This window comes from Ammodytes marinus, assembly GCF_949987685.1.
Source record: "Ammodytes marinus genome assembly, chromosome: 7".
In the NCBI taxonomy this organism is placed as follows: domain Eukaryota; kingdom Metazoa; phylum Chordata; class Actinopteri; order Uranoscopiformes; family Ammodytidae; genus Ammodytes; species Ammodytes marinus.
In genome coordinates, this window is record NC_137211.1 from 18,490,930 (window position 1) to 18,517,688 (window position 26,759).

Sequence of the window (26,759 nt, forward strand, 5' to 3'; positions counted from 1 at the left end):
AGAGAGATAAATAGATGGATAGATAGCAATGCCCTCTTGGCATTTTTCTTCCTTTTGATTCTCTCCTCGCAACTAAAAAGATTATCAATTTCTCAGAAACGCCTCAGTCAACAAGGGAACAGTCAGCATCATCCATTTCCTCTCGTCTCTATTTTTCTCTCAAGCGACCCAACAGAGGGCTTTTGAATTAGTGTGTTTGTAAACCTCTATACAGTTAATATGTGAAGACAATGGTGTATTACAAAATACTATATGTGTTGTGCTAAGAGAGACATTATGTTATTCTGCAGTGTTAGCATATGGAAGGTATTATAAATGTAAGAAAACATTCCATTTTCTGTACATCAAATGTAAGATTAGACTCTTGTATTCTTATTAATAGTTGTAAAAAATGTGGTACCTCTGAGGCCACCAGTATTTTTGGAGTCCTTGATGTACTTTGTGCAGCACATACACAGACAGAGAGAGCTTGTGGACTTGATTGTGCCATTAGCCTGGCACTTCTCACCCTGGATGCGTTAACCATTGCTCCAGGTGGTCAGATCAAAACAGCCCCTTCTTTGGGCTATGACTACACCTCAGCCAATACACATTGCACACTTATTCTGCCATATATTTGAGCTGAAATATTAATTCAAGCAAATCAATTAAAAACCCACTCGATAAAGAAAAACTAGGTCCATGTGCTTTATGTTCCTCATTATTGACAAAGCTAAGGCTTTATTATCGATTAAATCAATTCTAAAGAATCCACACATTCATGCCTCTATCATTTCAAAGGACATTTTTAATAAATTTCAATTTTGTTTAAATTACGGAGCTAGATAGCATGAGTGGCATACAAATCAGCCACCTAATACTGAGGCCTTCTGTAGCTTGACGAGTCCTGCTTATAAAAACCCATATTATGGAATAATTTGGTGAGGCATATGAAACTGCACATCCCTTCTATTGTTATGATAGTTGAAGTAAGGTTTAATCTAAATGAGAGAGGTCGGTTAAGTTAAAATTCTATATATGTGACTTTCTGTCCAGAGTTGAATAAAATGTTCCTGGCACCAGAGCATCTTCGGTAAAATGACCTCCCAATACAGAGAAAATGTTGAATCTTTGGAGCTCTACAGCCCAATCTCAATTCAGCAGAGAATGAAAGGACAAGGTCACTTTCATCTTCCATTTTGAATGGTACAAAACCAGTGCACACAAACCTAAGCCAGTCATACTTGCCTGAGTGGTCAGGTACTAAGTATTGTGGTAATACAGTGTAGAGGACAGATTCTGATGACAGGCCTTGAGGTTGACTTTAACAAAGCCATATTACTTAATGGGCAGCATGTTCATGGACAATGGATTAGTGTCAGACCATGTTAATACAGAGCATGAATGTTGAGCATACAAATTGGTTTGCCCACTCTCAACTGCCTCCATTAGTCTTCGCCAGTGATACAGCTTTAAAATGGTAAAAAGAGAGAAGGGCAAAATTCTGAGCAGGTTACTGTACATAGTGGGTCATAGAGTACACTCTCACTCAAACACACTCAACACAGATTTTAATTAAACAAAGACGCTTCGCTGTGTCCTTGCCTACACCACCCCCCAAATAGATGCATAAACAAGGTAGGAATGGTTTCATAAACAATTTAGCAACAAGCTGTGGCAGATGTTCACTTGAGCTTCTGTATGTGCAGCTTGTCCTCTTTATTTGTATATTTCTTAGGGAGAAAACCAGATAAGAACTATAAGCCAAAAACATTTTAGCGCTTTATACACAGGTAAACACAGCTATGCATACAAATACAAAATTGGATAAACACAGTTCTACTATTGTAAGTGATAAATTGAGGCCTTATGATTTCAAATCCCATAATGCCTCTTATTTCCTGGCCGTTGCGAAGAAACATCAAAATATTTTATCCAATTATTTTCATTTTCGCTATCTTCCCCTAAACGAATGGCAGATAATATCAGTCCCTTGTTTGTAATAGGATCTAACAGATGTGTGCCCGCAGCTATAAGGGCTTTCCAGTGTGGGTCTGAAGCTTCAGTCTCTGCAGGACAAAGCAGCAGACAGCTTCGTTAGATCACACACCATCTATCTCCCTCCTCTCTACCACTCTCACCTCATGTCCAACCTCTTCCACTTTTCTCCTCTTCTGTATAGAGGATGGGGAGGGAAAGACATATAATGGCTGCTTCCTCCAGAATTACTTATCACAGCCTGGCAATGTGTACAGCATTGCTGTCTGAGAAATGCTGATGTTGTCAATCCAGTTCAACCGAAAAAAAATATCTTGAGCTTAATTGTACCTGTCGGTTTAAATTATTCAAGTACTGTAAGCTTACATAGAGTGCATGCTGCATAACTAAAATGGGAAACAAATCATGCTCTGCGGCTCTTATTTACATTTTTTATACCCAGATTAACCCAGAGAGAAGACCTTCACAACCTACGATCAGAGGACATTCATCACCAGCAGCAAAGCATAAAAGATTTCTATCAAGGTAAGATTGCTCTCTGGGGCTGTATGGCAGCCTCGCTCAGCTACACACTACAGTAGATATACTGTATAACTGCTACAGCAGTTATCTGCAGTGGTGCTATGAGAGGCTGTCATAAATTATAATAAAACAGCATGGCAAGACCCAGCGCACTCTTATTACCAAATCTGCAGTTATAAACCACATAAGCAATTGTGTGCAATGTGTATTTATGACTTACAGACTGCAGGGGGTATGCCCATTCATTACCTCCCTGTAAGAGAGCTACATTTCTGTGGGAGTTTCAGGAGAAAGTATTTCACTTATTTACATAGCTTCCACTTGAATCATGGACCACCATCAGCAAACACTACTCCTTTAACCCCAAATGTAGACGATAAACTGTACGGCCTCAGTATCCTTACAATATCTTTTTCATGTGAACCTTAGGCCTTTAGGGGCCTCTCGTTCACAAAGGCAATTTTCAGAGGCTGTAGTCGCTCTTCTATCCAGTCAAGCCCTTGCTTTGGTTGGAAGTGTTTGGAAGAAACATCTGCCTGCTCAACTCTGTCTCTCCGTATGCCTGAGAGAACTGTAGCGCTGAGTGTAAATAGAAAGGCCGGAAATAGATTTGCAAGTACAAAAATGCAAAAGGTGACAGTTGCTAAGGTGTGGACTATTGACATTTTCAGTGAAAAGGTCCACAGTTAGTCGTTTGAGGTTGCATATCTTCAAATTGTATGCAAGGCTGTTCAGAACTGCAATCACAGGTTTTCGGAACATTGTTGAGGCACAAGATTTTGGTTTACAATAATTTTTAAATTTGCAAAAGAAAGCAATTGCAATAACTGAAATAAGCCATTGGGAAATTGTCAAGTGGCCTTATATTTTAAGAGTGATGATAATTTTATGTCCACCGGCACTTCGTTACAATGATAAAATCCATAATCTGCATTGGTTACAGAACTCAACTAGCACCATTTCATTTTCAGAAAGCATACATCACACGTGCACCAGTGAGAGGATTCTGAGGCTAACTATTTACAGTTTTCATTTGGTCTTTAGTAAATCCTGGCTAGTAGAAGAAATCACTAACTCACTTCATCATACTCATAACTGATGAAAACGTCCAATTGGATCAACAATACCAACTTGGAGTTCAGTTTGCAACTTTCATTCTTACTCCAACAGGACATGAAAACTTAGACATGCTGCTGGGGTTAGCATCGTGGACAGGGTGACTGATGCAACATCTGGTGCTACAGAACTGATTGTGACACCTAGGAAAAGGTCTGATCTCCTCTCCAATCAGGAGAGATATTCCTCTCATAACGAGTGAAATATAATTCTTCATTATAACCCGCTATCATCCTAAATGTCAGGCCTAATTTGTAAATGATATGCTACTCCTAATTACGCTGATATTTCAAAGAGAAAAACAACAACTCTAATTCACTCTCTGTCTCTTCTCCCTCTCTATCCAGAAATGTAGGAAAGGTTTTTCTTTTTGTATTTAAAATTGCACTGCGTTTTTTGGGGGAGTGTCAGAAAAATATATTTTAAAATGTAATGATGTTATAGCCCCCTCATTAATTTGCATTTACCCATTGTATAATCATTTAAACAATTTATATATTCCTCACATTTGACTTTAATAAATGTTCTCCTTCAGTCTTGGTGCTTGGACACTAATAGGTAGACACTTAGCAATAAAACTAACGCTGATTTTCCCATAAGATAAGATACATTCCTGAGGCCAGAGTATCTGCTAGAACAAAGGCCTTTCTGGCCAAGCAAGCTTCAGAGACTTTCTCAAGGCCTGTTAGAAAACACTCCCTAATTTTGGTAAAAGTTCAGCAGAGGACGTCAGGAACGAAGAGGATGACCCCGGAACACACATGGCAACAATAAACTGCCACCCCATTTTAGAGATAATATAATGCCTCGCTGTAGAAGAGGTCTTCACTTGCTTTTTGACTTTTGACTTTGGCTGTCTCTGCATAAGCTGTCCTGTGCATTGATTCATTAAACAACACTGAGAAATTTGAAACCTTTTTTCAGACATTCTTTATTTTTCACCTTCCATACACCCAAACAACGAACACGTGTTTATTATAGTTTTAATAGGAGAAGAGCAATTCCATTAGCGATTAGAGAAGAATTAAATCTCACAGTTAAAAACACTTCTCAAACAGGTGTTTCCTTTCACATCCTCGGGTACTAATGTCCTGAAGCTCAGAACAGCTGCCTTTATAAATCACTGACTCAAATTCCCAGACCCGCAGGAAAAATCATCATCATCATCGACCTTTATTTAAAGGTTGATGGAAAAATCTAGGCTCTGAGTTAAACACATATCTACTACCTAAAGAACTTGAGCAATAAAATGTAAGTTGCTCTAATGGACCTGCCAAATGTTCACCTATGTACACATTAGAACGCAGCAGCACTGGAATCTGTTGGGTTTAAATTCCTGAAAGTGTGCAGTCTTATATATCATTTGAAAACTAAACCCAAAATGTCTTAAGATTGTGTTTGCTTTGTGTTGCACCTTTGGGTTATTCCACTGTAAAGGACACATTAAAACTTTGGCCGGAGTTTCCATTACCCTAACAGTGTCATAATGTACATGGGAGAAGAGCATCAAAGTGCTGTGTGATAATAATGTATTCTGGGGATGTTTAAATGGTGATATATGAGTTTACCATGGGGGTTATGACAGCCTTTCAGCTATGTCAAATGTGTCTTCTGGCTCCAATAGGCAGCATTGGCCCTGAGGGTCAAAGAATAGGTCACGCTCAGACATCTCACAGGAGATGAAAGATCGCTCCAACATCTTAACCCACTGGGTATTACTATCATCATTAGAGATGTTTTTCACAACATAGCCTTGGGACAGAATAAATGAGCCTTTAGACAGAATAAATGACTGGTCTGAAAAAGAGGCCTTGCTTTACCACTGTAAGGGCAGAACTCCATGAGTCCCTTGCCTCCATTAGACGAGACAATGGGATTCTCTTTTGTGGCCTCCCTACGGCCCTCTCTCAGTGTGAGATGAGTCGAGTCTTCAGCCACCATCAGAGACACACAGACAACACTAGTGCTGCAGCTACTACCGTTCAGATGTGAAGACTGAATTAAAAAAGTTACACATTTGAAAGATGCAACGTCTAGAGAGAGAGAAGGCATTAAGGCTCCAGACGGTCTGTAAAGGGAGTGTGGGCTATTCAGTCCTCATCTGAGAAACCCCGACAAAGAGCCAGCGAGCGCAGGGCAGACTCAGGCATCGCATTAGCCTTTGAGTCTAAATGTCAGTGTCTCCACTGGCCTAGTTCAGCAGGCTATTCCCCTCTCCCCCTGAGACCCACAGTGCAAATATACAGACAGAAGCAGGAAAAACATGGCAAAAGTCATGTGAGACTATAACAAAGAAGTACCATTATCATGGTCTCATTTAAGCCTCATGTTTATCATGCCAATGTGTCATATTTGAGACACTGGTTGATTTGCAAAAAGGTGATCACCATTAAGATGATGTTTCACAAGGAAGCATGTTACATGATAAAAAGGCCAATGTTTTTTATAACTGCAACATTATGTGTGTGTGTGTGTGTGTGTGTGTGTGTGTGTGTGTGTGTGTGTGTGTGTGTGTGTGTGCGTGCGTGCGTGCGTGCGTGCGTGCGTGCGTGCGTGCGTGTCTGTCCACACAGATACGTATGAGTGCATATGCCGACATGGTTTTGTATCTGTTTTCATCGTGGCTGCTGCAGCCTGAGGCCTTGCCCTGAGAGTGGTCATTGATGCCTGAGTGTGTTTTGTGACATTTCCTGGAAAGGCCATTGCAAACAAAAGCATCAGCAAGGAGTAAGAACACATTGCTGTACCTACCTCAGTAAAATGTTAACCTAGTCCCAATATCTCTTTTGCAGCCCAAGGAAACCTCTTCCTCCTATGTTCTTCAGGACTGTTGACTCAAGATATGCTAATACTGTTTCTATAAGCTTTATTCTCATTACTATGAACTGGTGAAGGCTGTTCAGGCGTTATGCATACTTGAGGTTAAATAGACCACTTAAAGAGCAACCCTCTTTTTACTCAACCTTAACCTCTGCATAGCAAGCTATTTAAGGTAGATGCCACAGTTGGTCTATTAGGGAGCCATAACGATGGAAACAAATGGACAATGAGGAGGACAGTTTGTGAGCCAAAACACAACTGCAGACTAATTTATAAACTCGAAAAAGATGGCAACAGAAGCTAACTGGTGCCAAAATGCTCACACAGCACGTGGCCGGCATGCAAAGCGCTTTGCCTTTTTCCCTCTGCACTAATTGCATGCATGCGGTTTTTCCTGCCGTATGTATACTCTAGCCAATATTTTGGACAACATGATTGCAGTAACAACATCCGAGATTACACTCCATGCCCTTTTCCATACCATGCTCTCTTTCACTGCAACACTGTCCCTCTCTTCATAATTAATATAGCACAAATTATGTACATTATTAGTTTAAATTACTATCTCGTATTTTGTAATTATTACCTTGAATACTGTCGTCATCATCCTCTCCGACTCTCCTTATCCATCTCATTCATATAATGATATATTACATAAACTTCAATACCTTCAGAATCTGTTAAGAAAAGGTAGGATAAAATAATGACTTATCTTGTGTGTTTGTCATGGCAACATATTGTCCACTGTGGAAGAAGTTTTTTGTTGAAGAAAACTTCACTCAAGTCCAATGTGAAAACAAATATTTACTTAGTTTCAAGACAAAACGGATGATTATGGTCAGCATTCATGCATGGAGAGAAGACCAGAGCATCCTACTCAGAGTAATGCCAGGGTCTTGTCTGAGTTGTATAAACAAGATGAGCTGCTTCATAAAAAATGGTTGACATGGTCAGATAGGTAGAATAACAATGGAACAATCAAGTTTGGCTCTTGATGACATCAATGCTAATTTGAGTCTTGGAGCTTCCCCCCATCAGACTGATTTAATTACAATAAAAGTCCAGACAGGATACACCAGTAGTTAAGATGAGAGAGAATTCACTTCATACAATGATCAAATAATGAATGTAGAGACAAGAGTAGAATTAAACTAATCAATATAAAATTGGCTTCCACACCACCATCCACATTCAGAAAACGGCAAAACCAGTTCGAGCCAACTTCCACCCTAGGGCTCAGAGGCCAGCCCATGCGTTCCATCTTAACATATCTTATCTTATCCCAAACAGCAATTAGCTAACCAAAACTGCCGCGGTCTAAATAGTATCCAGCCTCTTGCCTTGGTTCACCATTCCATTACTCAAATTCCATGCAACTAACCTCCTTTTTCTATGACATACCCCATCCCCCACACTCCACTCACACACTCCATTGAGGTTCCTTGGGTTTGAGGCTAACCTATTCACCACTGAATGTGCTCTGCAGTGCTGTGCAAAGGTTAAACAGTATCAATGGGAGCAGATTGAGAATGGGCATTCTCCCATTTAGTCGCTAGTGTGGCCACAGTGGTTTTAGCTTTAGCACAGATAATGATAACATTTCCTCTGTCTTTCAGCAGCACTGGAATGAAGTTACTGTACAAACGCTGGCTGACTTGCGTGTGATGCATAACTGCTAAATATTTTACATTTAGCATTTATTTTTTCTATTTTAAACCTTTGTTGTTTTGTTTTCATACTGTATATGCTTATACCTGAGAGAAAGCATTTAGATTCTCCATATGTCATAATTGACAATAAAGTTGACTTTGACTGAACAAGCACAAAGCCGGCTTTGCTTTTAGCAATTGAAGTCTGCATAAATAATTTCACTTTAAATTATTAAAATCTATTTCAAAGTATTACAATTTCACTATTCCTTCTCAATGCTGTTTGGAAATTAGATAAGGCTGCTGTTAGCAACTTTTAAATTGAGTGCATGATTCAAATTAAAAACCTAAATACATAAATGTAAATTAAATAGCACTCTTTAGCTCAAGCTCAATCACCCCTGGTAGAAAGCAATGGGATGTGGAAACAACAAACAAACACACACACAAACAGCACACACACACACACACACACACACACACACACACACACAAAGAGACAGAGGAAGAGAGAGTGAGAGGAAGAGAGACAAAAGACAAAGTGAGACACATTGAGTGATAAAAAATGCAGGAAGCTGGTTAAGCTCTGGATGCGATGTCGCCAGGGAATTCACACAATTGTTGACTTCCATGTAGAGAGAGACAATGAGTTCAGCTTCATTGACTTCTACAGAGGCAGTGAAGCAGAGTAATTACCATGGTTCAGACAGAGGAGGCGCTACCAGTAGAAACACTCAGCAGTGTCTAAGTAAGCACAAAAACAAACACACACACACACACACACACACACACACACACGTTGACCATAACAACATTTTGAACTAATGCTCATAGGAACAGAAGAAAAATATCTAGTAAAAAGGAATGGATTATTTGTCCAATAATCATGTAAGAGTAAAAGTGTGCAATCAAAGTGATTTGGTCAGATTAAAAATATCACAGGGGTAGGAATGTGTTACAGAATAGAAACACATAGACAGAGAAGTATGAAAAAATGAGGAATGAGGATCCCTAAACAATCTAATCTGTCCTTGAGTGCCCTCCTACTGCAGCATTGTTCTGTCAGAGCCAGATAAGTTGGGAGCCGCTGCAGTGAGTGAACAGAGGAGAGAAAAGAGAAAATCAATGATAAGAGTCTCCACTTGCCACACAGGACTGAGAGGTAGGTGTGTGTGTGTGTGTGTGTGTGTGTGTGTGTGTGTGTGTGTGTGTGTGTGTGTGTGTGTGTGTGTGTGTGTGTGTGTGTGTGTGTGTGTGTGTGTGTGTGTGTGTGTGTGTGTGTGTGTGTGTGTGTGTGTGTGTGTGTGTGTGTGTGTGTGTGTGTGTGTGTGTGTGTGTGTTCTGGGGGGGTTGGGGCAGACCAAAGGGGATGATGGAGAGGGGTTGTGATGCAGAGAGTCTGTCTTGTGTTGATGTGAGTATGAGCTCATTTTTTGTTATCTCTGCAACAACCATACAACCATAACACTATAATGTAACCTCACAAGGCCCAGTGTTGTAAACAAGGATTCACTTTACCCAATGTGCAAATTCACATTTTAATTCCAGGTCAGGTTACTCTGTGGCAGAGTAATAGGTGACAAAGAGAAAAGGAGCCCATCCCTCTATGTCCAAGATAAGCAAATCCCTTTTCCCCTGATGATGACATGAGAATACTGTCTTAATGTGCAGACGTCCCATCAGATAGGTCTAATATATAAAACCTCTTTGTCTTCCACCTCAGGTCACCCATCCAAAGCCTGCTTAATTCATTAAACCCTATCTTAAGTGGCTGAACGGATGGACTTCTATTATTCAAAAAGTTGTAAAGCAAGTCCTGCAATACAAATACTTCTGAGCAAAGGTATCTCAATTTAAGTTAAATATTTAGAAAATATCACCAACATTCATTATATCAGCCAAGGAGGCCACACTCATACTTGCTGAACCAGTTGATGAAAGGGACCGACTCTCTTAAAAAGTCAGATTCTCAACCCTATGGACAGAGGTAGTAGATGTACTGTAGATGCTGCAAAAAAAATTATGGGGCAGGAAGGAAGGACAAGTACCCAAGCAGCATTGTATCAAAAATTGTGATTGCCATCCATTTCCTTACTTAAGTCAGGTGGGAATTTGTTGTTGGTCTCAGAATACCACATGTTAATATTTTCTCCGACATTGGCATGGTGTAGTATCACTGTCAATGTTTGGACCAAAATAACTGTAGATAAAAAAGGTCCGACTTTATCAGCTACAGATGACTGACAAGTCCCCTCCTTCACAGAAACATCAGCACGAATACTTCATGCACCTGACTTTACAAAATAAGAAATTTCAAAAATCTGAGTTTGTTCAATACATTTGTTTTATGACCACACAATTGAAATACTTATTACATTTTAGTCAGTCTCAGCAGTATACTGTGTGAACATGATAAGATAGTTGTGGTAACATCAGCATGTTAGAACGTTGTTGTTAGCCTTTAGCACAACGTACTCGAGTAGCTAAGTAGAGATACTACTGTGGCAGTAGACTCTTGTTTAAACTATTAACTAAATTATATCTATCCATCTATCCATCTCCTAGACACATCCACACACACCCATATGCAGCTATATGTTCTGTTGAGCGGAATGAGTTTCTTTGTTTTTTGGCATAGATTAGTGCTCCAGCTGTAAGGAAAGGACAGCCCAATTTGTCAAGAGAGTGCATGGAGCTAATCGCATCAAAGGAACTGCTACCCGGGCTAATATCAGCCCACGAGCAGGAAGCCTCATTCATTAGGCTGCATCTGCAGGATAAATCACTTCTATGCTGACATCCAAAGGCAACACACACGCAAGCAAGATCATGCCAAATAAAAATTTGCAGCGGGCTATTGGCATGAAATAAACAACGGTGAAAATATTTAATTTGATGAATTTGATGTGACATATTTAATTTTGTGAATTGTTTCCCCTACAATGGCTGGCACCTGCATGTTAAAGAGATGCTGCAATGCACACCGCAGCAATCATACGTATGGAAATGTGCACGTGCTTCAAAGAAAACTTCATATTTTTTTTCTCTATGGCACAGTTCCATTTCTGCCTTAGCCTCTCTCCTCTGCTTGAGTGGAAACATGGATCAAATGGATGAAAGGTGTTTCCACTTCTTCTCGAAACGAAGGAGCAGGCGTCTATGAAGAATATTCTAGCTCTAATAGAACAGAGTTGAACCCTCCAATGCAGTATCATTTGTCTCTATTTCCTCTGTCCAGTGAGTATCACATCCGACTCAGCATTTCCACACGCCCCTCCTCTTGAGAAGACAAGACCTCCGCTATAGGGCCAGAGACGAGATTACAGTTAGGTAAAAGACCAACGCTATTCAAACCTCTGGACCTAAATGTAGCCGAGTATGATCCAAACCAAAAAGATGCTTTATAGAGTCTATTATACTGCAGTATTATCAACCACAATGCCGTATAGTCAAAGCTAGCCTCCGCCACCAAGAATCTATTGGAAAATACAGTATTTTAATTTAAACAACAGCTCACATCTTTACCATTGCCAACTCAATGATGGTATGATATTACTGTGGCTATAAATGACTGTTTGCGTTGTGGCATGTTATGGTGGTCATCAGTTATGAGGATGTGAACGTGTGAAGCTATATAAAGCGCCTCTGACTGGCAGCAAATTCAGGCTTATACATGTAGCCTGTCACATGCCTGAGATGGTATTATCACGCTATGCTTCTGTTCTGTGAAAGTGTTTCATCATAGATCCTGGCAATGGTGTTGTTGTGAGGTGTTGTAGCATGATGAGCCCAATGCCTTTTATCACTGGCCCACTGTGTGTGTCTTTATTCTGCTTCTCTGTTTAATTTTCATCTCATTCAGTGGGAGAGAAAACAAACTTCCTCAAGTTCAAGTTCAATCTTCACCAACCAGCACCTCCGATTTCACACACAGGTGCACTTGCACCGATTTTGCACACAGACACAGGCACACACTGTGATGTGTAAAGAAACAAACAACAACCACATCCCTGATTCCAAGCCTATTTTCTTTAAACACAACAGGAACTGTCAAATTGCAGTCGCTAAACTTTAACGATTTACCAAACTATGAATAATTTGTGCATAAATTAAGGGAAGGGATAATGAGAAATGCCATGCTTCTGTGATGTGAGGAAATAGAACTCAGCAGTGGCCAATCAACTCATGAAGATTGGAAATAGAAATCGACAACCTCACCTGACATAAGAAACATGCGGGGACGGAAAACCTGACTGGAGAGTCAATAAGCTTCCGAGGCTCTGGTGTCGCAGCAGCTGTAAATGAAGGGGAAGCGGCAGAATCACTGCCTCCTGGGTAGGAGTGGGATTTTGTTCCTCTGTTCTCTTCTGAGCTTTGAAGCTCCAATGCCTCTGATGTGTCATCCATCTCTTGCCTCCCATGCTGTCCGGTGCACGTTGGCTCATGAACGAGACCATTTGACAACGTGCAGTGGTAAAGGTTGCCAGGCCTGACTTTTTTGAACAAGCATATGCTAATGTGAAACCATTTTTTAAAACAAACTTGCAACAATTATGTATTAGCTGGCTGCTATGCTAGGCTTTTCACCTTTGTCCAGATGACCCCTGCCGCAGCCATCTAAAGCATATGCATTTATAAACAACTGAAATCAAATGTTTCCCAGTGGGTCGTCGTGTTTGTGTGTGATGTGCTGGCGTTTCATCACACAGTGCCTTTTTCATGTACAATGTACCATTGTGAACTTCAAAATAGGCTGCCATCTACGTTTTCATGTGGTAGGCATTGGCCACAAGATGAAAGACCGACACTGCAGAGAGTTCAGTGGATCTCTGGTTGGTCAGCAGTGCTCCTGAAATGCAACCAGAGACAAAAAAGCTGACCATATCATAATAATAATCTCTTTTTTCTCCCATGGCCTATGTATTTCTCCCCAAGAGGCCCGGGGTCTCTGCCTGGGAGGCACCTCAGTGTGTCTCTCCCTACAGTCGGTCTCACTACCTCCGTGGCAAATCAATTCTTAATAAACCATCTGAAGGCTTCCTCTGCGATACATTTCATTTCCCCTCCTCAAAGCTGCAGGGCAAATTAGCCTGCAAAGAGGATGAGAGGGAGCAAGCAGTAGAGGAAAGCACAAGAGGGGGGAATGGGGGAAAAAAAGACCCAACACCTACAATTAAATTAACAAATCACTGTTCTTAATTAATCAGGGAATTACAAGCAGAACTGTGGGTTGGAGACGTGACTGACATGGCTTGCTAGCTCTCTCTGCTTCTGCTTGTGTCTGTGCTGCTGGGGTGGGGAAGCAGAGAGAGGCAAAGAGAGGGGAGCAAAGGCAGATGAAAGCTTAATAAAAACTCTCCACAGAGCCCCTGAGCTGAATAGCTAGGCTGTTTCCACTACTCCTCCTCTCCTCATTGCTTTGGATTCCTTTTCCTCCCACTCCAATAGTTTCCATCACTCGCCCATCCCCACCTCAACCACTTCCTGCCCCTCTTCTTCTTCTTTTTCTCCTCCTCTTTTGCTGGTTCTGAAATCATTGTTTGCTGGTGGGGTGTGATGGACAGCTGGATTACACCGTGGTTTTGTAATCCTTTAATCTCTGTGTTTAGGATAATCACCCTCCAGACCAGGGCCATGCTTCCTCCCTTCAGGGACAGTCAATGCATGGGTGTGTCTGTGTGTGTGTGTGTGTGTGTGTGTGTGTGTGTGTGTGTGTGTGTGTGTGTGTGTGTGTATATATATACACAAGAGCCCATTCATGTGCAGTATTTAATAGTGTGTGGCTAACCTTTCCCAAAAGCCCAGGTCATAGCAGGGTCATAAAACATTCATTATCTTCATTTTACGGTACACTGAGGCAGACAATATGCCAATCATCATGTTAGACTGCCAATACAACATAGTTCATAAATCATTGAATGCAGTGATTCCAACTTTCTGTCCATTCAAGTCCAAGCTTAGACCAGAGGAAGTAGCAATCTGCCTGCAGCTCCTCATCCTTTTCTTCACCAGAGATGAGTAAACACTGTCTTTTCTTCCTGTGTAGCTTCTCCTCTAGCCCTTCTCCTCCTCTGTCTGTCTGCCCCTCCCTCGCTCCTCTCTGCCGTTCCCTTCTTTCTCCCGCTCCCTCACAGGAGCTTGATCCCTCGGCGGCCGCAGGATTCACTTTGTTTTTGATCATCCTCCGATTCAGAGCTAGACAACTTATCTGCTTCTCTACATTCTCCCAGGCCCAGAGGAGGGAAAGCGGGGCCTTTTATTACCCTCGCTCTTTGCCTCTTCCTCTGATGTGCTGGAAAAGACAATAGCCAGATAGGGAGAGGGAAGAAGAAAGGGATTCTGGCCAGTGTGCTTTTGAAAAGTGTGTTGGTCCCGAGGCTTGAAACGGCTGGATCTCTAGCCTACATTTCTTCAGTCATGTAGTTAGACCAATAGTATCACAAGAACTTTTGAGCCTTACAGAAATAGTAGTCTTGCTGTTTCACATACCAATCTTCTGTGTTCAGTGCCTGGCTCAGAGCTGTTTAAAATATCAGCAAAAGTGTAATTACAGTTTTCCACAGCGGTCATCCCATGCATTTTACAATAGGCAAGTATCCTTCGTACTGAAATTAACACAAGATTATGTGAAAAATATTCTGCAAATTTCTGAATCTGTCAGGTTCACAGAAGAAGCATACCCTACAAACCGCAAGGCACTTTTTACACTCAGACACAATTATGTATCGATAATGGCTAACAAAAAATTATCTGCTGAAGACCAAGGTGGAATGAACTCTTCTATAGTACATTTGGCATATTATATTTGCAATTAATTGATACAGCATCTGCACTGTGGATTGCATTGTTCCCCTGCATTCAGTATAGTAATCATAAATTCATAGGTGCATGTATTCATTTCTCAGTGAAGGGCAAATTTTAAGTGTACAGCTGTGGCAACATTAACATGACAACTGTTGACTGGTGATCTGTATGTCATTCTTTTTTTGTATTATTGTGAAGGAGGAACACAACTGATTTTCACACCTGAAAAAATGATTGATTTCTTTTGAACATCCCTTTTGTCTCCTATTTCCACGCACCACCACAACCCAAAAAACAAACAAGAATTTGGCTGAAAATCTACACTGGTTTATAGCTTCACATATAATAATGAACCAGCAGAATACATTAATAGGACCATATAAATAGCAACAGTATTTTTTGGGAGAAAAACATGCATTACTTTAGAAGGAAGTTTTACAAGTGGCCTCACTGTAACCTTGTCTTGAAAATGTACACATATGCAGTAGGCTACAGTCTTACAACAACAGCCTCCACTCTAATGACATGCTAAATTAAGAATCCAGACTCAAAACAGCGACTCTTATGAAGCTTGCGCAGCTCTGCTGACTGTAGCCTGTTTGTGCTGCTTACCATGTTCATCGATTTTTAGTAATGCACCAGCACGCTTTGCAAAACAAAGCAAATACATGGACGCCCACATGGATGTATGCTGCCACACATACACATTCACACATAGAGACCTTTCAATTATTTGCATCAACATTTGTGAGCATTGCATGATGGATAAAAGTTTAGCAATTCACAAAGTACTCTGATCATCAGTTGCTCATTTCTCCACCGACATGATACTAACTAATTCTGCCAACACAGGGTAGACTACATTCTATCCTGAATCAACTAGTTCAATAAATCTCTCTCTGTTATTTGAAATATAAATTGACAACCTATTTGATAATTTATATAATGTTTTCCTTTGTAAAGTGAAGCTTTATGTGTATATACATTTAATATAAATAGATGAAGACATAAGTGTTGGCTCTCAAAACTTGTGATTGTTACTTACGATTTTACACATTTAGATCATACATTTTTAAATTGGAAAATAACTGACAGATTCTTAGATGACAATCAGTGAGAGTTGCCACCATAGATCTATGTTGAATCAAAAAGCTATTATTTTGAAGCTCTCGTCTTAATTGCCCCTGCAACCAGCCCTGACAAAGTGTCCATGACCAACAATTCAACATTCCACCACAACCTCGAAGGGCCAAACTAGCCAGCTAACTAAGTCCAACACCAGAGGGAGATATAATGATTTCCCCATTGGGGAAATCAATAAAATCTGTCAAAAAAAACAGCAACTATCACGACATGAATCATCAGACCCTGCAAAGAGCAAAGCTCCTCTGGAAGCGCCTTTGTTGTCCCCGCCTTAGCTTTTAGCCTGTTGAATAACATGGGCCCAGCCACCAAGGGACTCATCATTGTCTTCTGATTAATTACCATTACTGGCACTCTGTTTGTCGACCCCAGACTCCTCTATCCTTTTCTCTCTCTGTCCCCTGTGTTCCTCCATGGCTTCCTTGTTCTGAGGCGATGATTCAACTGTGTGCTAAACTTAAGAACTTAATGGGGAACATTCACAGGGAGTTCAGGACACAATTAGCGATTACCAGACAGCCATGTCTTCTGAGGGCTTCCATCCTTCGTTTCATCCTCCCTTAACAAAGACGGGGGATCTTCAAGCAAAAGGAATAGCATATGAGGCTGTAATGCTCATGGATTTGTCCGGCCCACATTCTCAGAGAGATCATACACTTCTGCTGGTTGATTAAAAAAAGTGTGAGAAATGGCCAAGAGTCTCTTTAATTAACAATAAGGATCAGATCTCGGTTTGGAAAAACTAGGCAGTGTGGAGAGATAATTGAGGGCTGGGTTAGAGGTGAAAATGCTAAACCATTTTTCATGCCCTTTTTTATGACCTGTTAAGGGGAGCTTTCATAACAATGCTTGTAAATTACCTTATGGTCCTCTTCTCTTTAATTATGTTTTTCTGGGCTGGAGTTAAGGATTTTTTAGTCGAAGAGTACAATTATCCAAACTGGGCTCATGCATTTTTAATTTGCTCTGTGTTTAAATAGTAATAGAAATGACGGACAGAAAAAAACGGCTTAAACTGCAAAAATGTGTCACCCGTGTCTCTTCCACTATAACTGCCGGTCTTTGTCACTTCACGACAACAACATAGAAAAAGTGATGACGCCATGATAGCTGTATCATCACTTTATCGGTTGCCTTCACACTGGTTACATTTCTAACTTAATCAATTAGGCTGTAATTAAAATGCTGCCACAGACAAACAGAGGCAGTGGAGGATTTCGGAGTGAGTGGGCAGGAGGAGGACACCACAGTGTTTGGGCCCAGGCCAATGCTATACAAGTGGGCAGCCAGGGAAGGGCAATCTGGATCCCATTTGAGTGCCATAATGGGCTTTTCTGTTTCATTGTGTATGTGTGTTTGTTTGCAATAATGTGTAATAATAACAGTCAACAGCAACACTTACTGTATGATAAGGTGCTAACTGCTTAAAGGTGCTCCGAGGAACTTTCAGTTTGTGTTCATTTGTGCACACCCTTTGGACAAAAGCGGTAGTATTTTTAATACACCAGCTGTTGTTCCTGGGTGAGAGTACCCATGACAAAGGAATCAAGAGTAAAACAGTATAAAAATAGCATTCTTAGCACTGATGGCCTTTCTTACTGGTACATGTAATTTATGATCATCAGAGGAAAAATTAGACTTTCAGAAATATTTAAAAGTTCCTCGTAGCACCTTTAAGGATACAGAGCCTTCTTCTGTACTTCCTTTTTCTACTCTCTCAAGAGGAATGTTCCTCTGCCTCTCCTCCCAACCCTTTATTTCACCCTCCTCCCTCTTGACAGTAGCTCAAGGACATGTGGTCGGTGGAACTCTCCAGCAAAGAGAAAGCCGCCTTGTAGTCTTATCGTTATCCTGCTGGTGTAATCCGTGTCCACCATGTCCCAAAAGAAAAAAGGCCTCAGAGTGCCTTGCATTGCTCCTCATGTGATGACAAACTATTTCAGCTAAGGCATCAGCAGGGACACCTTACAACCGCCTCTGTGGAGTCTTAATCTGTGTGTGTGTGTGTGTGTGTGTGTGTGTGTGTGTGTTTTAAAAAAAGGCAGAGCAAGGGAGAGAGAGCTAGAAGTGTCCCCTTGTCATCTTACGGCCCTCATATTATCCCATACACACCATCTGTGCAGTAAAGAGCTGGAGTCCAAGCAAAGTATTTAAGCAGGTTAAATGACTTCAGGAGGGCCATAACCTTGGTCCTGCAGGACCCCGGAAGGCCCATCATGCCAAGGCAGGCGGTCTCCTAATGTAGCAAGCAGATGACAGGGATGCAGAGTTCACACACACACACCGCAGAGTAACTCAATCTGCAGGAAGTCCCCCACATTTGTTCACCCACTTTCCCCTCCCTCCTTGTCTCTTTTGTCCCTCCTCTGCAAACAAAGGGAGAAGATGTCAAAAATCTCATTAAAAAATAATGGCCTCCACCTGCTTTCTTTCTTTTCTCATTCTCTCCTGCTTGCCTTTCTAATGACCGGCTTAGAAAAACCTGGAGGATACCCGCTATGCACAGAGCGCTGGACAACTGCCTCAGAGCACACAGCCGATTCACCCGCAAAACGCACACACCAAGCACACACACACACACACACACACCAAGCAGGTAACTGTTCCTCGGCATGTGTTGCCAAGCCTAACAGTATTAATCAAAAGGAACTCCAGCAGGTGTAACTCGTTCCCCCTCCCCTTGCTTATCTCGTAAAATGCTCCTGTCTGGACCTTAACAGGGACACAAACGCTCTACCATGTGGCAAAATCATCTATATGAGCCTCTCTGGAAAATCCCGCACGATTCTTTAAAACTATTGAACACATACATCAGGTCTGAAGTTCCAAGTTAAGTAAATATGTGTCAACAGGCTATTTGTAACAGCTCCCTGAGGTCAGATTCCTTTGGCCTGAAGAGCTTAAAGCAGCACCTCAGTATGTCTGCAGTGTCCCCAGCGCTTCATAAGACATCCAGCAAATGACAGCTCTGGTCGTTTCTGCGACTAATGACCATGGAAAACAAATGTGTCTGCGCCTGTCTCCGTGACGAAATATCCACAAAAAAAATTAGCCATAAACCATTTAATATCACCAACAGATGGTGGAGAGAGAATAAGGATTTGTGTTGTTATTTTTCATTATAGCGATTAAATGGTTATATACTAGGGAGTTGTAAAGAAAAAAATATTAATGATTCCACGCAAACGAAAAAAGAGAGAATCCAAGAGACAGGATTAGCCAGAGAGTAGAATAAAGGAAGACATAATGATCCAAAACTAATAATGATTAAAAAAAGAACAATAACAGTGATTTAGGCAGAAACATAAAGAGACAAAGGAGACTATATTCCAACAATGGCTCATTTCCATGAGGGCGCCTATCTGCTATCGACCCAGATAACATTGCAGACTGTGTATCATGAGGTGTGGGGCTTAAGGTAAGCAGGAAATCAACAAAATCTCATTCTGTTTGAGGGTGAAGGGAAAGAGAAAATTGATGTATTGTCCAACCCTATGGCGTGTGTGAAAAAATAAATGGCATCTTTTATTCAGGTTCCTATGAGTCACTCCTTCGAGGCGGACTTCTGTCCCCACATTACCAGCACTTTCAACCAATGAATAGTGTGTGTCCGCTCTGACTTGGGCGGGCTGGTTATTTTACACTTAAACTGTTATTAATTTCTAAGTCAAATCCTAAGGGATATTTGTGATATTGAAAAAAAAATTCATATGAAAATAGTTACAGTATGTGTATTAAACAGGGGGTGAAATTGCATTCTGTATATCAACTTCTGTATTTCAAGTTGAAAAATTATGTTTAGAAAACATAGCCTAAAGCAATGTTACAGCCCGGCTATTGGATTTTGAAAAATTTCTCCCAGGAAAGCTTCACCAACCAAGGCAAGTGAGACTCTTCACCCGGGGCCTGCTGGATGGCCACTGGAGGAGATTTATGAAAATAGTATTCTTGATAAAATTACAGCACTGGACATTTTGTTTGGTTTGGAATGTAAAGCTCTATCATCAATTGCTCCTGATTTCTGTGTATCCTCTTAGTGGGCACCAGCCAGAATTTGCCAAAATAGGATGTGAATATGATAGAAAAAGAATGGCAATGAAGGGAGAAAGAAAAGGGATCTGGGTCAGAGAAGCAAACCATAGATGTATTTAAATGACATCAACTACACAGTGAATCTCTGAATGGCAGCATTCAAAGAGGCTGCAATAGACATTGAGTGTGTAAGAGGGTGAGAAAGCGTACGCCAGGTTGAGAGAGAGAGAGAGAGAGAGACAAAGAGAAAGATAGAGATAGAGAGAGACTGCTTACAGTGCATCAGAAAATGTATTTATGAGTACAATAGCAATCCAGAGGCTGGCCAGGAGGGTTAAGGACAGATATGGTCACCTTAATACAGACAGCCATGCCATTTATTCTGACAGGGGGATCTAATTTACAAAATAGAGCCAAGAATCGGTGGAGTTTTTCAAAACAAAGTGATGACTGCAGAGGAAATCTCCAGTTTCCTCTGAGAAGCGGCACAATGGAACGTCAGCATCATTATAGCTCATGTTCTGACGTGTCAAAAAAGAAGCATACACACACACATCAGAATTTACCAAATATGTTTTTCAATCCCGCTTACCTTTCCCTGACTCCGTCTCTCTCTCTCTCACACATACACACACACACACACACACACACACACACACACACACACACAGTCACACATACAGAAAGTGAAGGCTGCCCAAAACCACCAGTAACCCAAACAAAGTCCAAGGTCAGCAGAGTGGGCTCACTGAGCTGAAACCACCATCCCTGGCTTTCATTACCGGGAACAGAATCAGCAGAGGGATGCAGGGACACATGGGATGAGGTTACGTTCGCTGGCTCTGTTTATCTGAGTGAGTCTGGCCAGGGCCCAACTCATACTCCGGTCTGTGAGACACAGAAGACTCCAAACATCGTGACAGTCAGAGTTTATTGTTGATCCAGATATCAAACCTTCAACTTTTAACTTTAACAACCCACTTCACGTTTCTACCCACTGAAACTGACTGAATACTTATACATATTTTACAGCAGAGGAAACAGTTTTGGTTGTGTGTGCGTGTGTCAGTCATTCAGTGTGTAACGTTAACCAGGCCTGGCAGAGCTTTACCTCTAATGGTGCCCAGAGTGTATGAGCGGTAAAGAAACTGTCATAGCTCTAATGAAAACCAGGAAACCAGGCACAAAGACAGCAGACGTCATTAGCACTGGATGTGTCATACACTCAATACAGGTACTTATGCATGCGCACACATTCTCACACACACACACACACACACACACACACACACACACACACACACACACACACACACACACACACACACACACACACACACACACACACACACACACACACACACACACACACACACACACACACACACACACACACACACACACACACACACATTAAATGAGACCTCTCAGCCCTCGAACCTGTTATCTCATCCCTTACACCACTGATGTTTCTCTGCCGGATTTTGGTCAAATCAACTTCATTAATATTCAGCGCTTTGGACTGGCAAGTAACAATTTTATATAACCATTAAATGTCAACCTTACAATCCAGCATCACAACCTAACAGCACAAATAAGCAGTGTCCTGTTTATATGCATGTTTCCTCCATTAACTGTGGTAACCGGCAGAAATAGAGAACAAATCAATTCAGGGAAAAAGCAGTACGTTGAATTTATACTGAGAAATGTGCATCGGGCTGACTGTGTTATTATCAATGAGCACCACTGCTCATTAAAATACGTCTTATTATGAACAAGTTGTGGAACGCTTAGAATGACTAATGAGAAGGCTGTAAATAAAAATGTCGAAAGAAATGCTGAGAAATTTAAGGTGTAATACAGTAACACCAAGCAATCTATTTCATACACCGTGGACATTTTATCTAAGATTTATCCTTGACATTGATCTCAGTTTGGCTTCATCATATTATCTGTTCTCTTTTCAAAAGGTTCTTATGTGGTAAGCAAGTTGGGTCTTCAGAGTGACTCAAATGTAACAAATGTGAAATGTAACACCCTCCTTCTCCATGCTGACCTCCTGTCTAGACCCAGGCATCCTCCCCATCATGGCCAAGGTCCTAGTTCTGTCCTTCCCATTATTCCCCCAGTGTGTAAGTGTGTGTGTGTGTGTGTGTGTGTGTGTGTGTGTGTGTGTGTGTGTGTGTGTGTGTGTGTGTGTGTGTGTGTGTGTGTGTGTGTGTGTGTGTGTGTGTGTGTGTGTGTGTGTGTGTGTGTGTGTGTGTGTGTGTGTGTGTGTGTGTGTGTGTGTGTGTGTGTGCATGAGTTGATGTCATTACTCCTGCCCCCATATGACGGTTTTGGGTTAAACAATGTTATTATTAAAGCCTTCCAGAGTACCTTCCTGCCTCCCTCCAGTGTCACCCTTACCAACTATAAATCAATTGCCCAAGCCCTGTAAATCACATATGATGATGATGATGGTGTGTGTGTGTGTGTGTGTGTGTGTGTGTGTGTGTGTGTGTGTGTGTGTGTGTGTGTGTGTGTGTGTGTGTGTGTCTAACCACTGCAGCTCTCAAAACGCACATGAAGATGACATTGCAGCTTTGCATGTGTCATGCATGGTACTTTATCAAGATCCTTTATGTTAAATTAAAACATATACTTTAAATGAGATTTGAGGGAAACACTGTAAATGTATGCTGTATGTTTTTATGAGTGAATACCAGGAGTGTCTCGATTAAATTGGTCTAAAAGCAATGGCAATGGGGGGGGGTGTATGCAGCGAAATCACACCAAAGCATCTATTGTTAGCTGTAAATTGATTCCTAACAGTAAAAAAACTGTTAGAACACTAACGATTAGTTTATGTCTGAAAGGAGACGCAGAGACAATTTAATCACCCTGAGATCAAACCAGATAAATAATTCTCTCTGAAATAGATGGCTCCCGTGCAGCAGCGATAGCTCTTTCTGTTATTGTTTGTGATTGTGTTGACACCCCCTGCTGGGCTCAAGACATCACTACCGCATGGAAAGCACGCTCACTACCAGCGACAACATCACACATCCAATCCCCCTTCCAGGCAGGCTGATACTTCTTCCATAATTATATCATCCAGAATAGGAAAAACACAAAAAAAATACACAAAAAGATTTTAAAAAAATATGTATTTAAAAAAAAAATATATATATATATATATAGTATGTATATAGCCTACACAAGAACACACACTGAACACTACTGTACTGTATATCCTTAGTATAAAAGGCCGGTGTGTGTGTGTGCACGCGCATTCTCAAGAGAGAGTCTAGACAGCTGTATCCCCGCCAGGTCTGTCCCTGCTTAGAAGAGTGAGAAATATATACTGTGCAGCTGCCGAAGACACAGTCGACCCACAAAAGAGCTATTGTGCGCCCACAGCAGAACAATACAGCTTAGCTGAGCATGAGAAAAAACCATTGGGATCAATAGAGAATTGCAATTAGCCCACATTGGCAGGAGCAGCGCCAGATTAGATAGAGGATGTCGATTCCATTTCCTGCACTATCGGGCCCTCGAACTTGGTCGGCTCACTGTGTAATTGGAGCAACACACACACACACACACACGACTATGTGCGAAGGTGATTCAGAAGATTACAGTGATTAAGATAGTGATAATAATAATGTTGACAGGTGGAGCAACGCCAAAAAATTTAAACAAATGAATTACAGCAGCACATCTACCCAAAAAGCAATATACAAGCATTTGGTTTGTGATGTGTGTCCATTTACATTGTTGCTTTAGTTTTGATATATAAAAATATGTTTTTGTGGTGCTTCATCGGACACATCACAGCAGCAGGCCAATAACTTCACATGTCTTTACACACATGTTGTCATTCTTAGATTCAAACACATGCAGCAACATTTGCCATCAATGTTCCAGATACACAAGTGCTACTTAACTAATCTAAACACTAAATGGCCTGACATTGAGAGCAATCTAGTCATCAAACATATTTTCTTTCAGTGGCCTTATTGTGAGAGGGAGCTCTTTTGCTCACGCTGTAACTCTCCTTGACAAAACATAATGAAACAGACTTGCCAATCAACGGCCTTACCTTTAAGTATGACTTGGCCTTGCAGTACATCCCTTGAAATCAGCACAGAGTAGAAGCTTTGTGAGAAGCCAGCTCGGCAGGGACCTTTGGAAGCATTCTCCCCCTTACTCCTCTGAAAGGAAGAGAGCACAATTTCGATAAACATGGATTCCATTGATTTTATTCCATCTCTTGGCCCTGAGCCTCAAAGAAAGCCATCATATATTACTGTAGTTAGTATACATATATTCAACAAGTGTATATGTTCTTCTAGGCACGGATGAAATGAGTACGGTTTTGAAGTATCATGGTCAGGGTTAAGTGAGACACACCAAAAGGAAACTGCAAAACAGCAGCAGATTTTTTTTATACCCGACTGTGGGTCTTACATTAGCAGAGAGTGGTCAGATAAGAAAGGAGGAACTGAGCAGTGCATGTGTGTGAGGTGTGTATGTGTATACTCCAATGGATAACAGAAGACTTTGCACCCACCATTTAGTAGCCTACTCACTGTTAAATTGAACGATCTGACCCACTTCAGCCACTGGGCAAACAAGTTAATGTGCGCGCAATATAGACCGGTGCCAAGGCTGCATGGCTGGAGTCTGCATGAAGAGGACGCATAACGCATCCGGTCCTCTCGAATATAGGAACAACGCATATGTCAAAAATCTTTGTTTAACAATTTAAAATGTCCTCAACATGAAATGTATGGCTTTTTTCCACAAAAGCGAAAAGAGAAAGATTTAGCAGAGCTACTTGGTGCGCCGTTCAGAGGAGCCCACCGGCGCCGACTTAATTCAGCTTTTATCGATTAAATGACGAGACAAGGTTGAAAAGCACCTTATAATAATAACTTAAGTTTAACCAATTGGAGGCTTTTGTTTTCGGTCAGTGGAGCCAAATAGAGGAAGATGGTGCTCAAATAAGCGAGATGACTTAATGAGTTTGATGAACAATCTAGCCCTGGGTGTTTAAATTGTGCAGTCAGTTTAACTTGCAGGATTTTGCTGCCCAGCGATGAACCTGCATCGATCCAAAGAAAACCTGATTATAATCACAGCTAACAATACTGGACCATTAACTATTACTTTGGTCTTCATTTGATTTCATACACATTGATATTCATTAGGAGACCAATTAGCTACTTGTAGGGAAATAACGAATGGTGCTGCGCTGCTATAGCAGCACACTGGACTGACACTGGACTCCATCCGACTGAATGACTTTATTTAAGCTTATGTGCTATGTCGGTTTCAAAGCCTGCGCCTTGAGAAACTGCATCCCGTAACCTATTCTCGCAACTCCAGCACACAGAAAAAGCTGTACTAAAGAAAATTAGAGATCTCACCCAGCATGTTTCGAAAAGAAGAGCTGCTGTCAGGACCAGAGCGAAGTCAGTTCTCATCGTGGCGAGCAAGCGAGCCAGTGTTGCCTGGAGGAACCAGAGAGAGAGGGTCTATTCGTAATTCTGCTCCAAAATATGTGTAATTCCCCCTTGTTGGTCGGATTGTTCGCTACGTCCGTCCTCGCGCGTGTGCTGCAGCTCTGCCCCGAGTTTCCCCGACTCTCTCATCTGCAGGTGAGCGCTCCGCTCAGCACCAAGGCGCAGTCAGCGTCACTCTCCAACCCCTCCTATCACCCGGTGCAGGAGAACTCCACACACACGCACTTAAAGAAACACTCGGTGGAGCTTTGGATCAAACAACCACACCTCTGACGTCTCTCCGAGGACCCCGGTGTTGTAATCCCTCTCCTGAGGCGACCTAAGGGCTTCGCAGTTTTATGGTTTCAAAAGAAAATGGTCGCTAACCCCCGATTCGAGACTAAACGTATGGCAAACTCATTAAGCAATTGCCCATGAAACTTCCAACACTGCTTTAAGCACATAGCCTCAACATCTGATATTAGCATTAGGCTCTCATATTTCCACAGTTAAAAAATTGGACAGACTGCGCAGCATCCAAAACCTCAATATCTGTTTTACATTATTATGATTTTAAAGTCCTAAATGATTCAATACTACTTTGAACTACTTACACTTGCACACGGGAAGAGCTAAACGTCACGTGTGCAGTAGATGTAATTGCCATATGGGTGATAGGTACCCTTCGTTCCAATAACCATACTTCCATACTATTTGGTATGCCAGAAAAAGATGTAGGATGGCCCAATGAATGAATGTCAAATACAGTGTGCCAAAAATACCAAGATGCCCATACAGCCAATTGCAATTGGAAGTATGGCAACCAGCATGCTTTAGTTTGCAGTTTAGTAAATAGAAAAAGGATTGTTTGGGACGCAGGCATTTTGATCTTGAATACTAAACTCTGAACAGCTCATCACACTGATGGGTTCTTAAACGTCAAGGTAGAAGAACAACTGAGTTAAACAAAAACAATGTTGACTAAAGGGCTGTGGGTGGGTGAAATGTATGAACACAGAAATGTTTTGGTGGGAGCTTTATATTGTCAGGTCTTTTGTGTGGCATTTGATCATTTATATGACATTTACTAACCACGTTATTGAATGTTGCTCAAATGCAGTTATCTTTTTATAGCAATGAAGTTGGATGGCAGTGGATGACACAGGATCGCTTCACTGTGTCTACTGTATACTCAGCCCGCCGATTT

At 41.4% G+C, this 26,759-nt stretch overlaps 1 protein-coding gene across 1 annotated transcript in view; it reads right to left on the bottom strand.

The window, feature by feature from the left end:
* Window positions 1-25,666, bottom strand: part of LOC307253089 (cadherin-4-like) — a 217,540-nt gene extending 191,874 nt beyond the window's left edge. Inside the window, exons 1-2 of the mRNA XM_080030957.1 lie at window positions 25,478-25,666; window positions 24,148-24,259 (exon numbers count right to left, since the gene is read on the bottom strand). Of these exons, the coding sequence (XP_079887083.1) occupies window positions 24,148-24,259; window positions 25,478-25,534 (169 nt within the window). The 5' untranslated portion in view covers window positions 25,535-25,666. The remainder of the gene's footprint in view (window positions 1-24,147; window positions 24,260-25,477) is intronic.
* Between the last annotated feature and the right edge of the window lie 1,093 nt (window positions 25,667-26,759).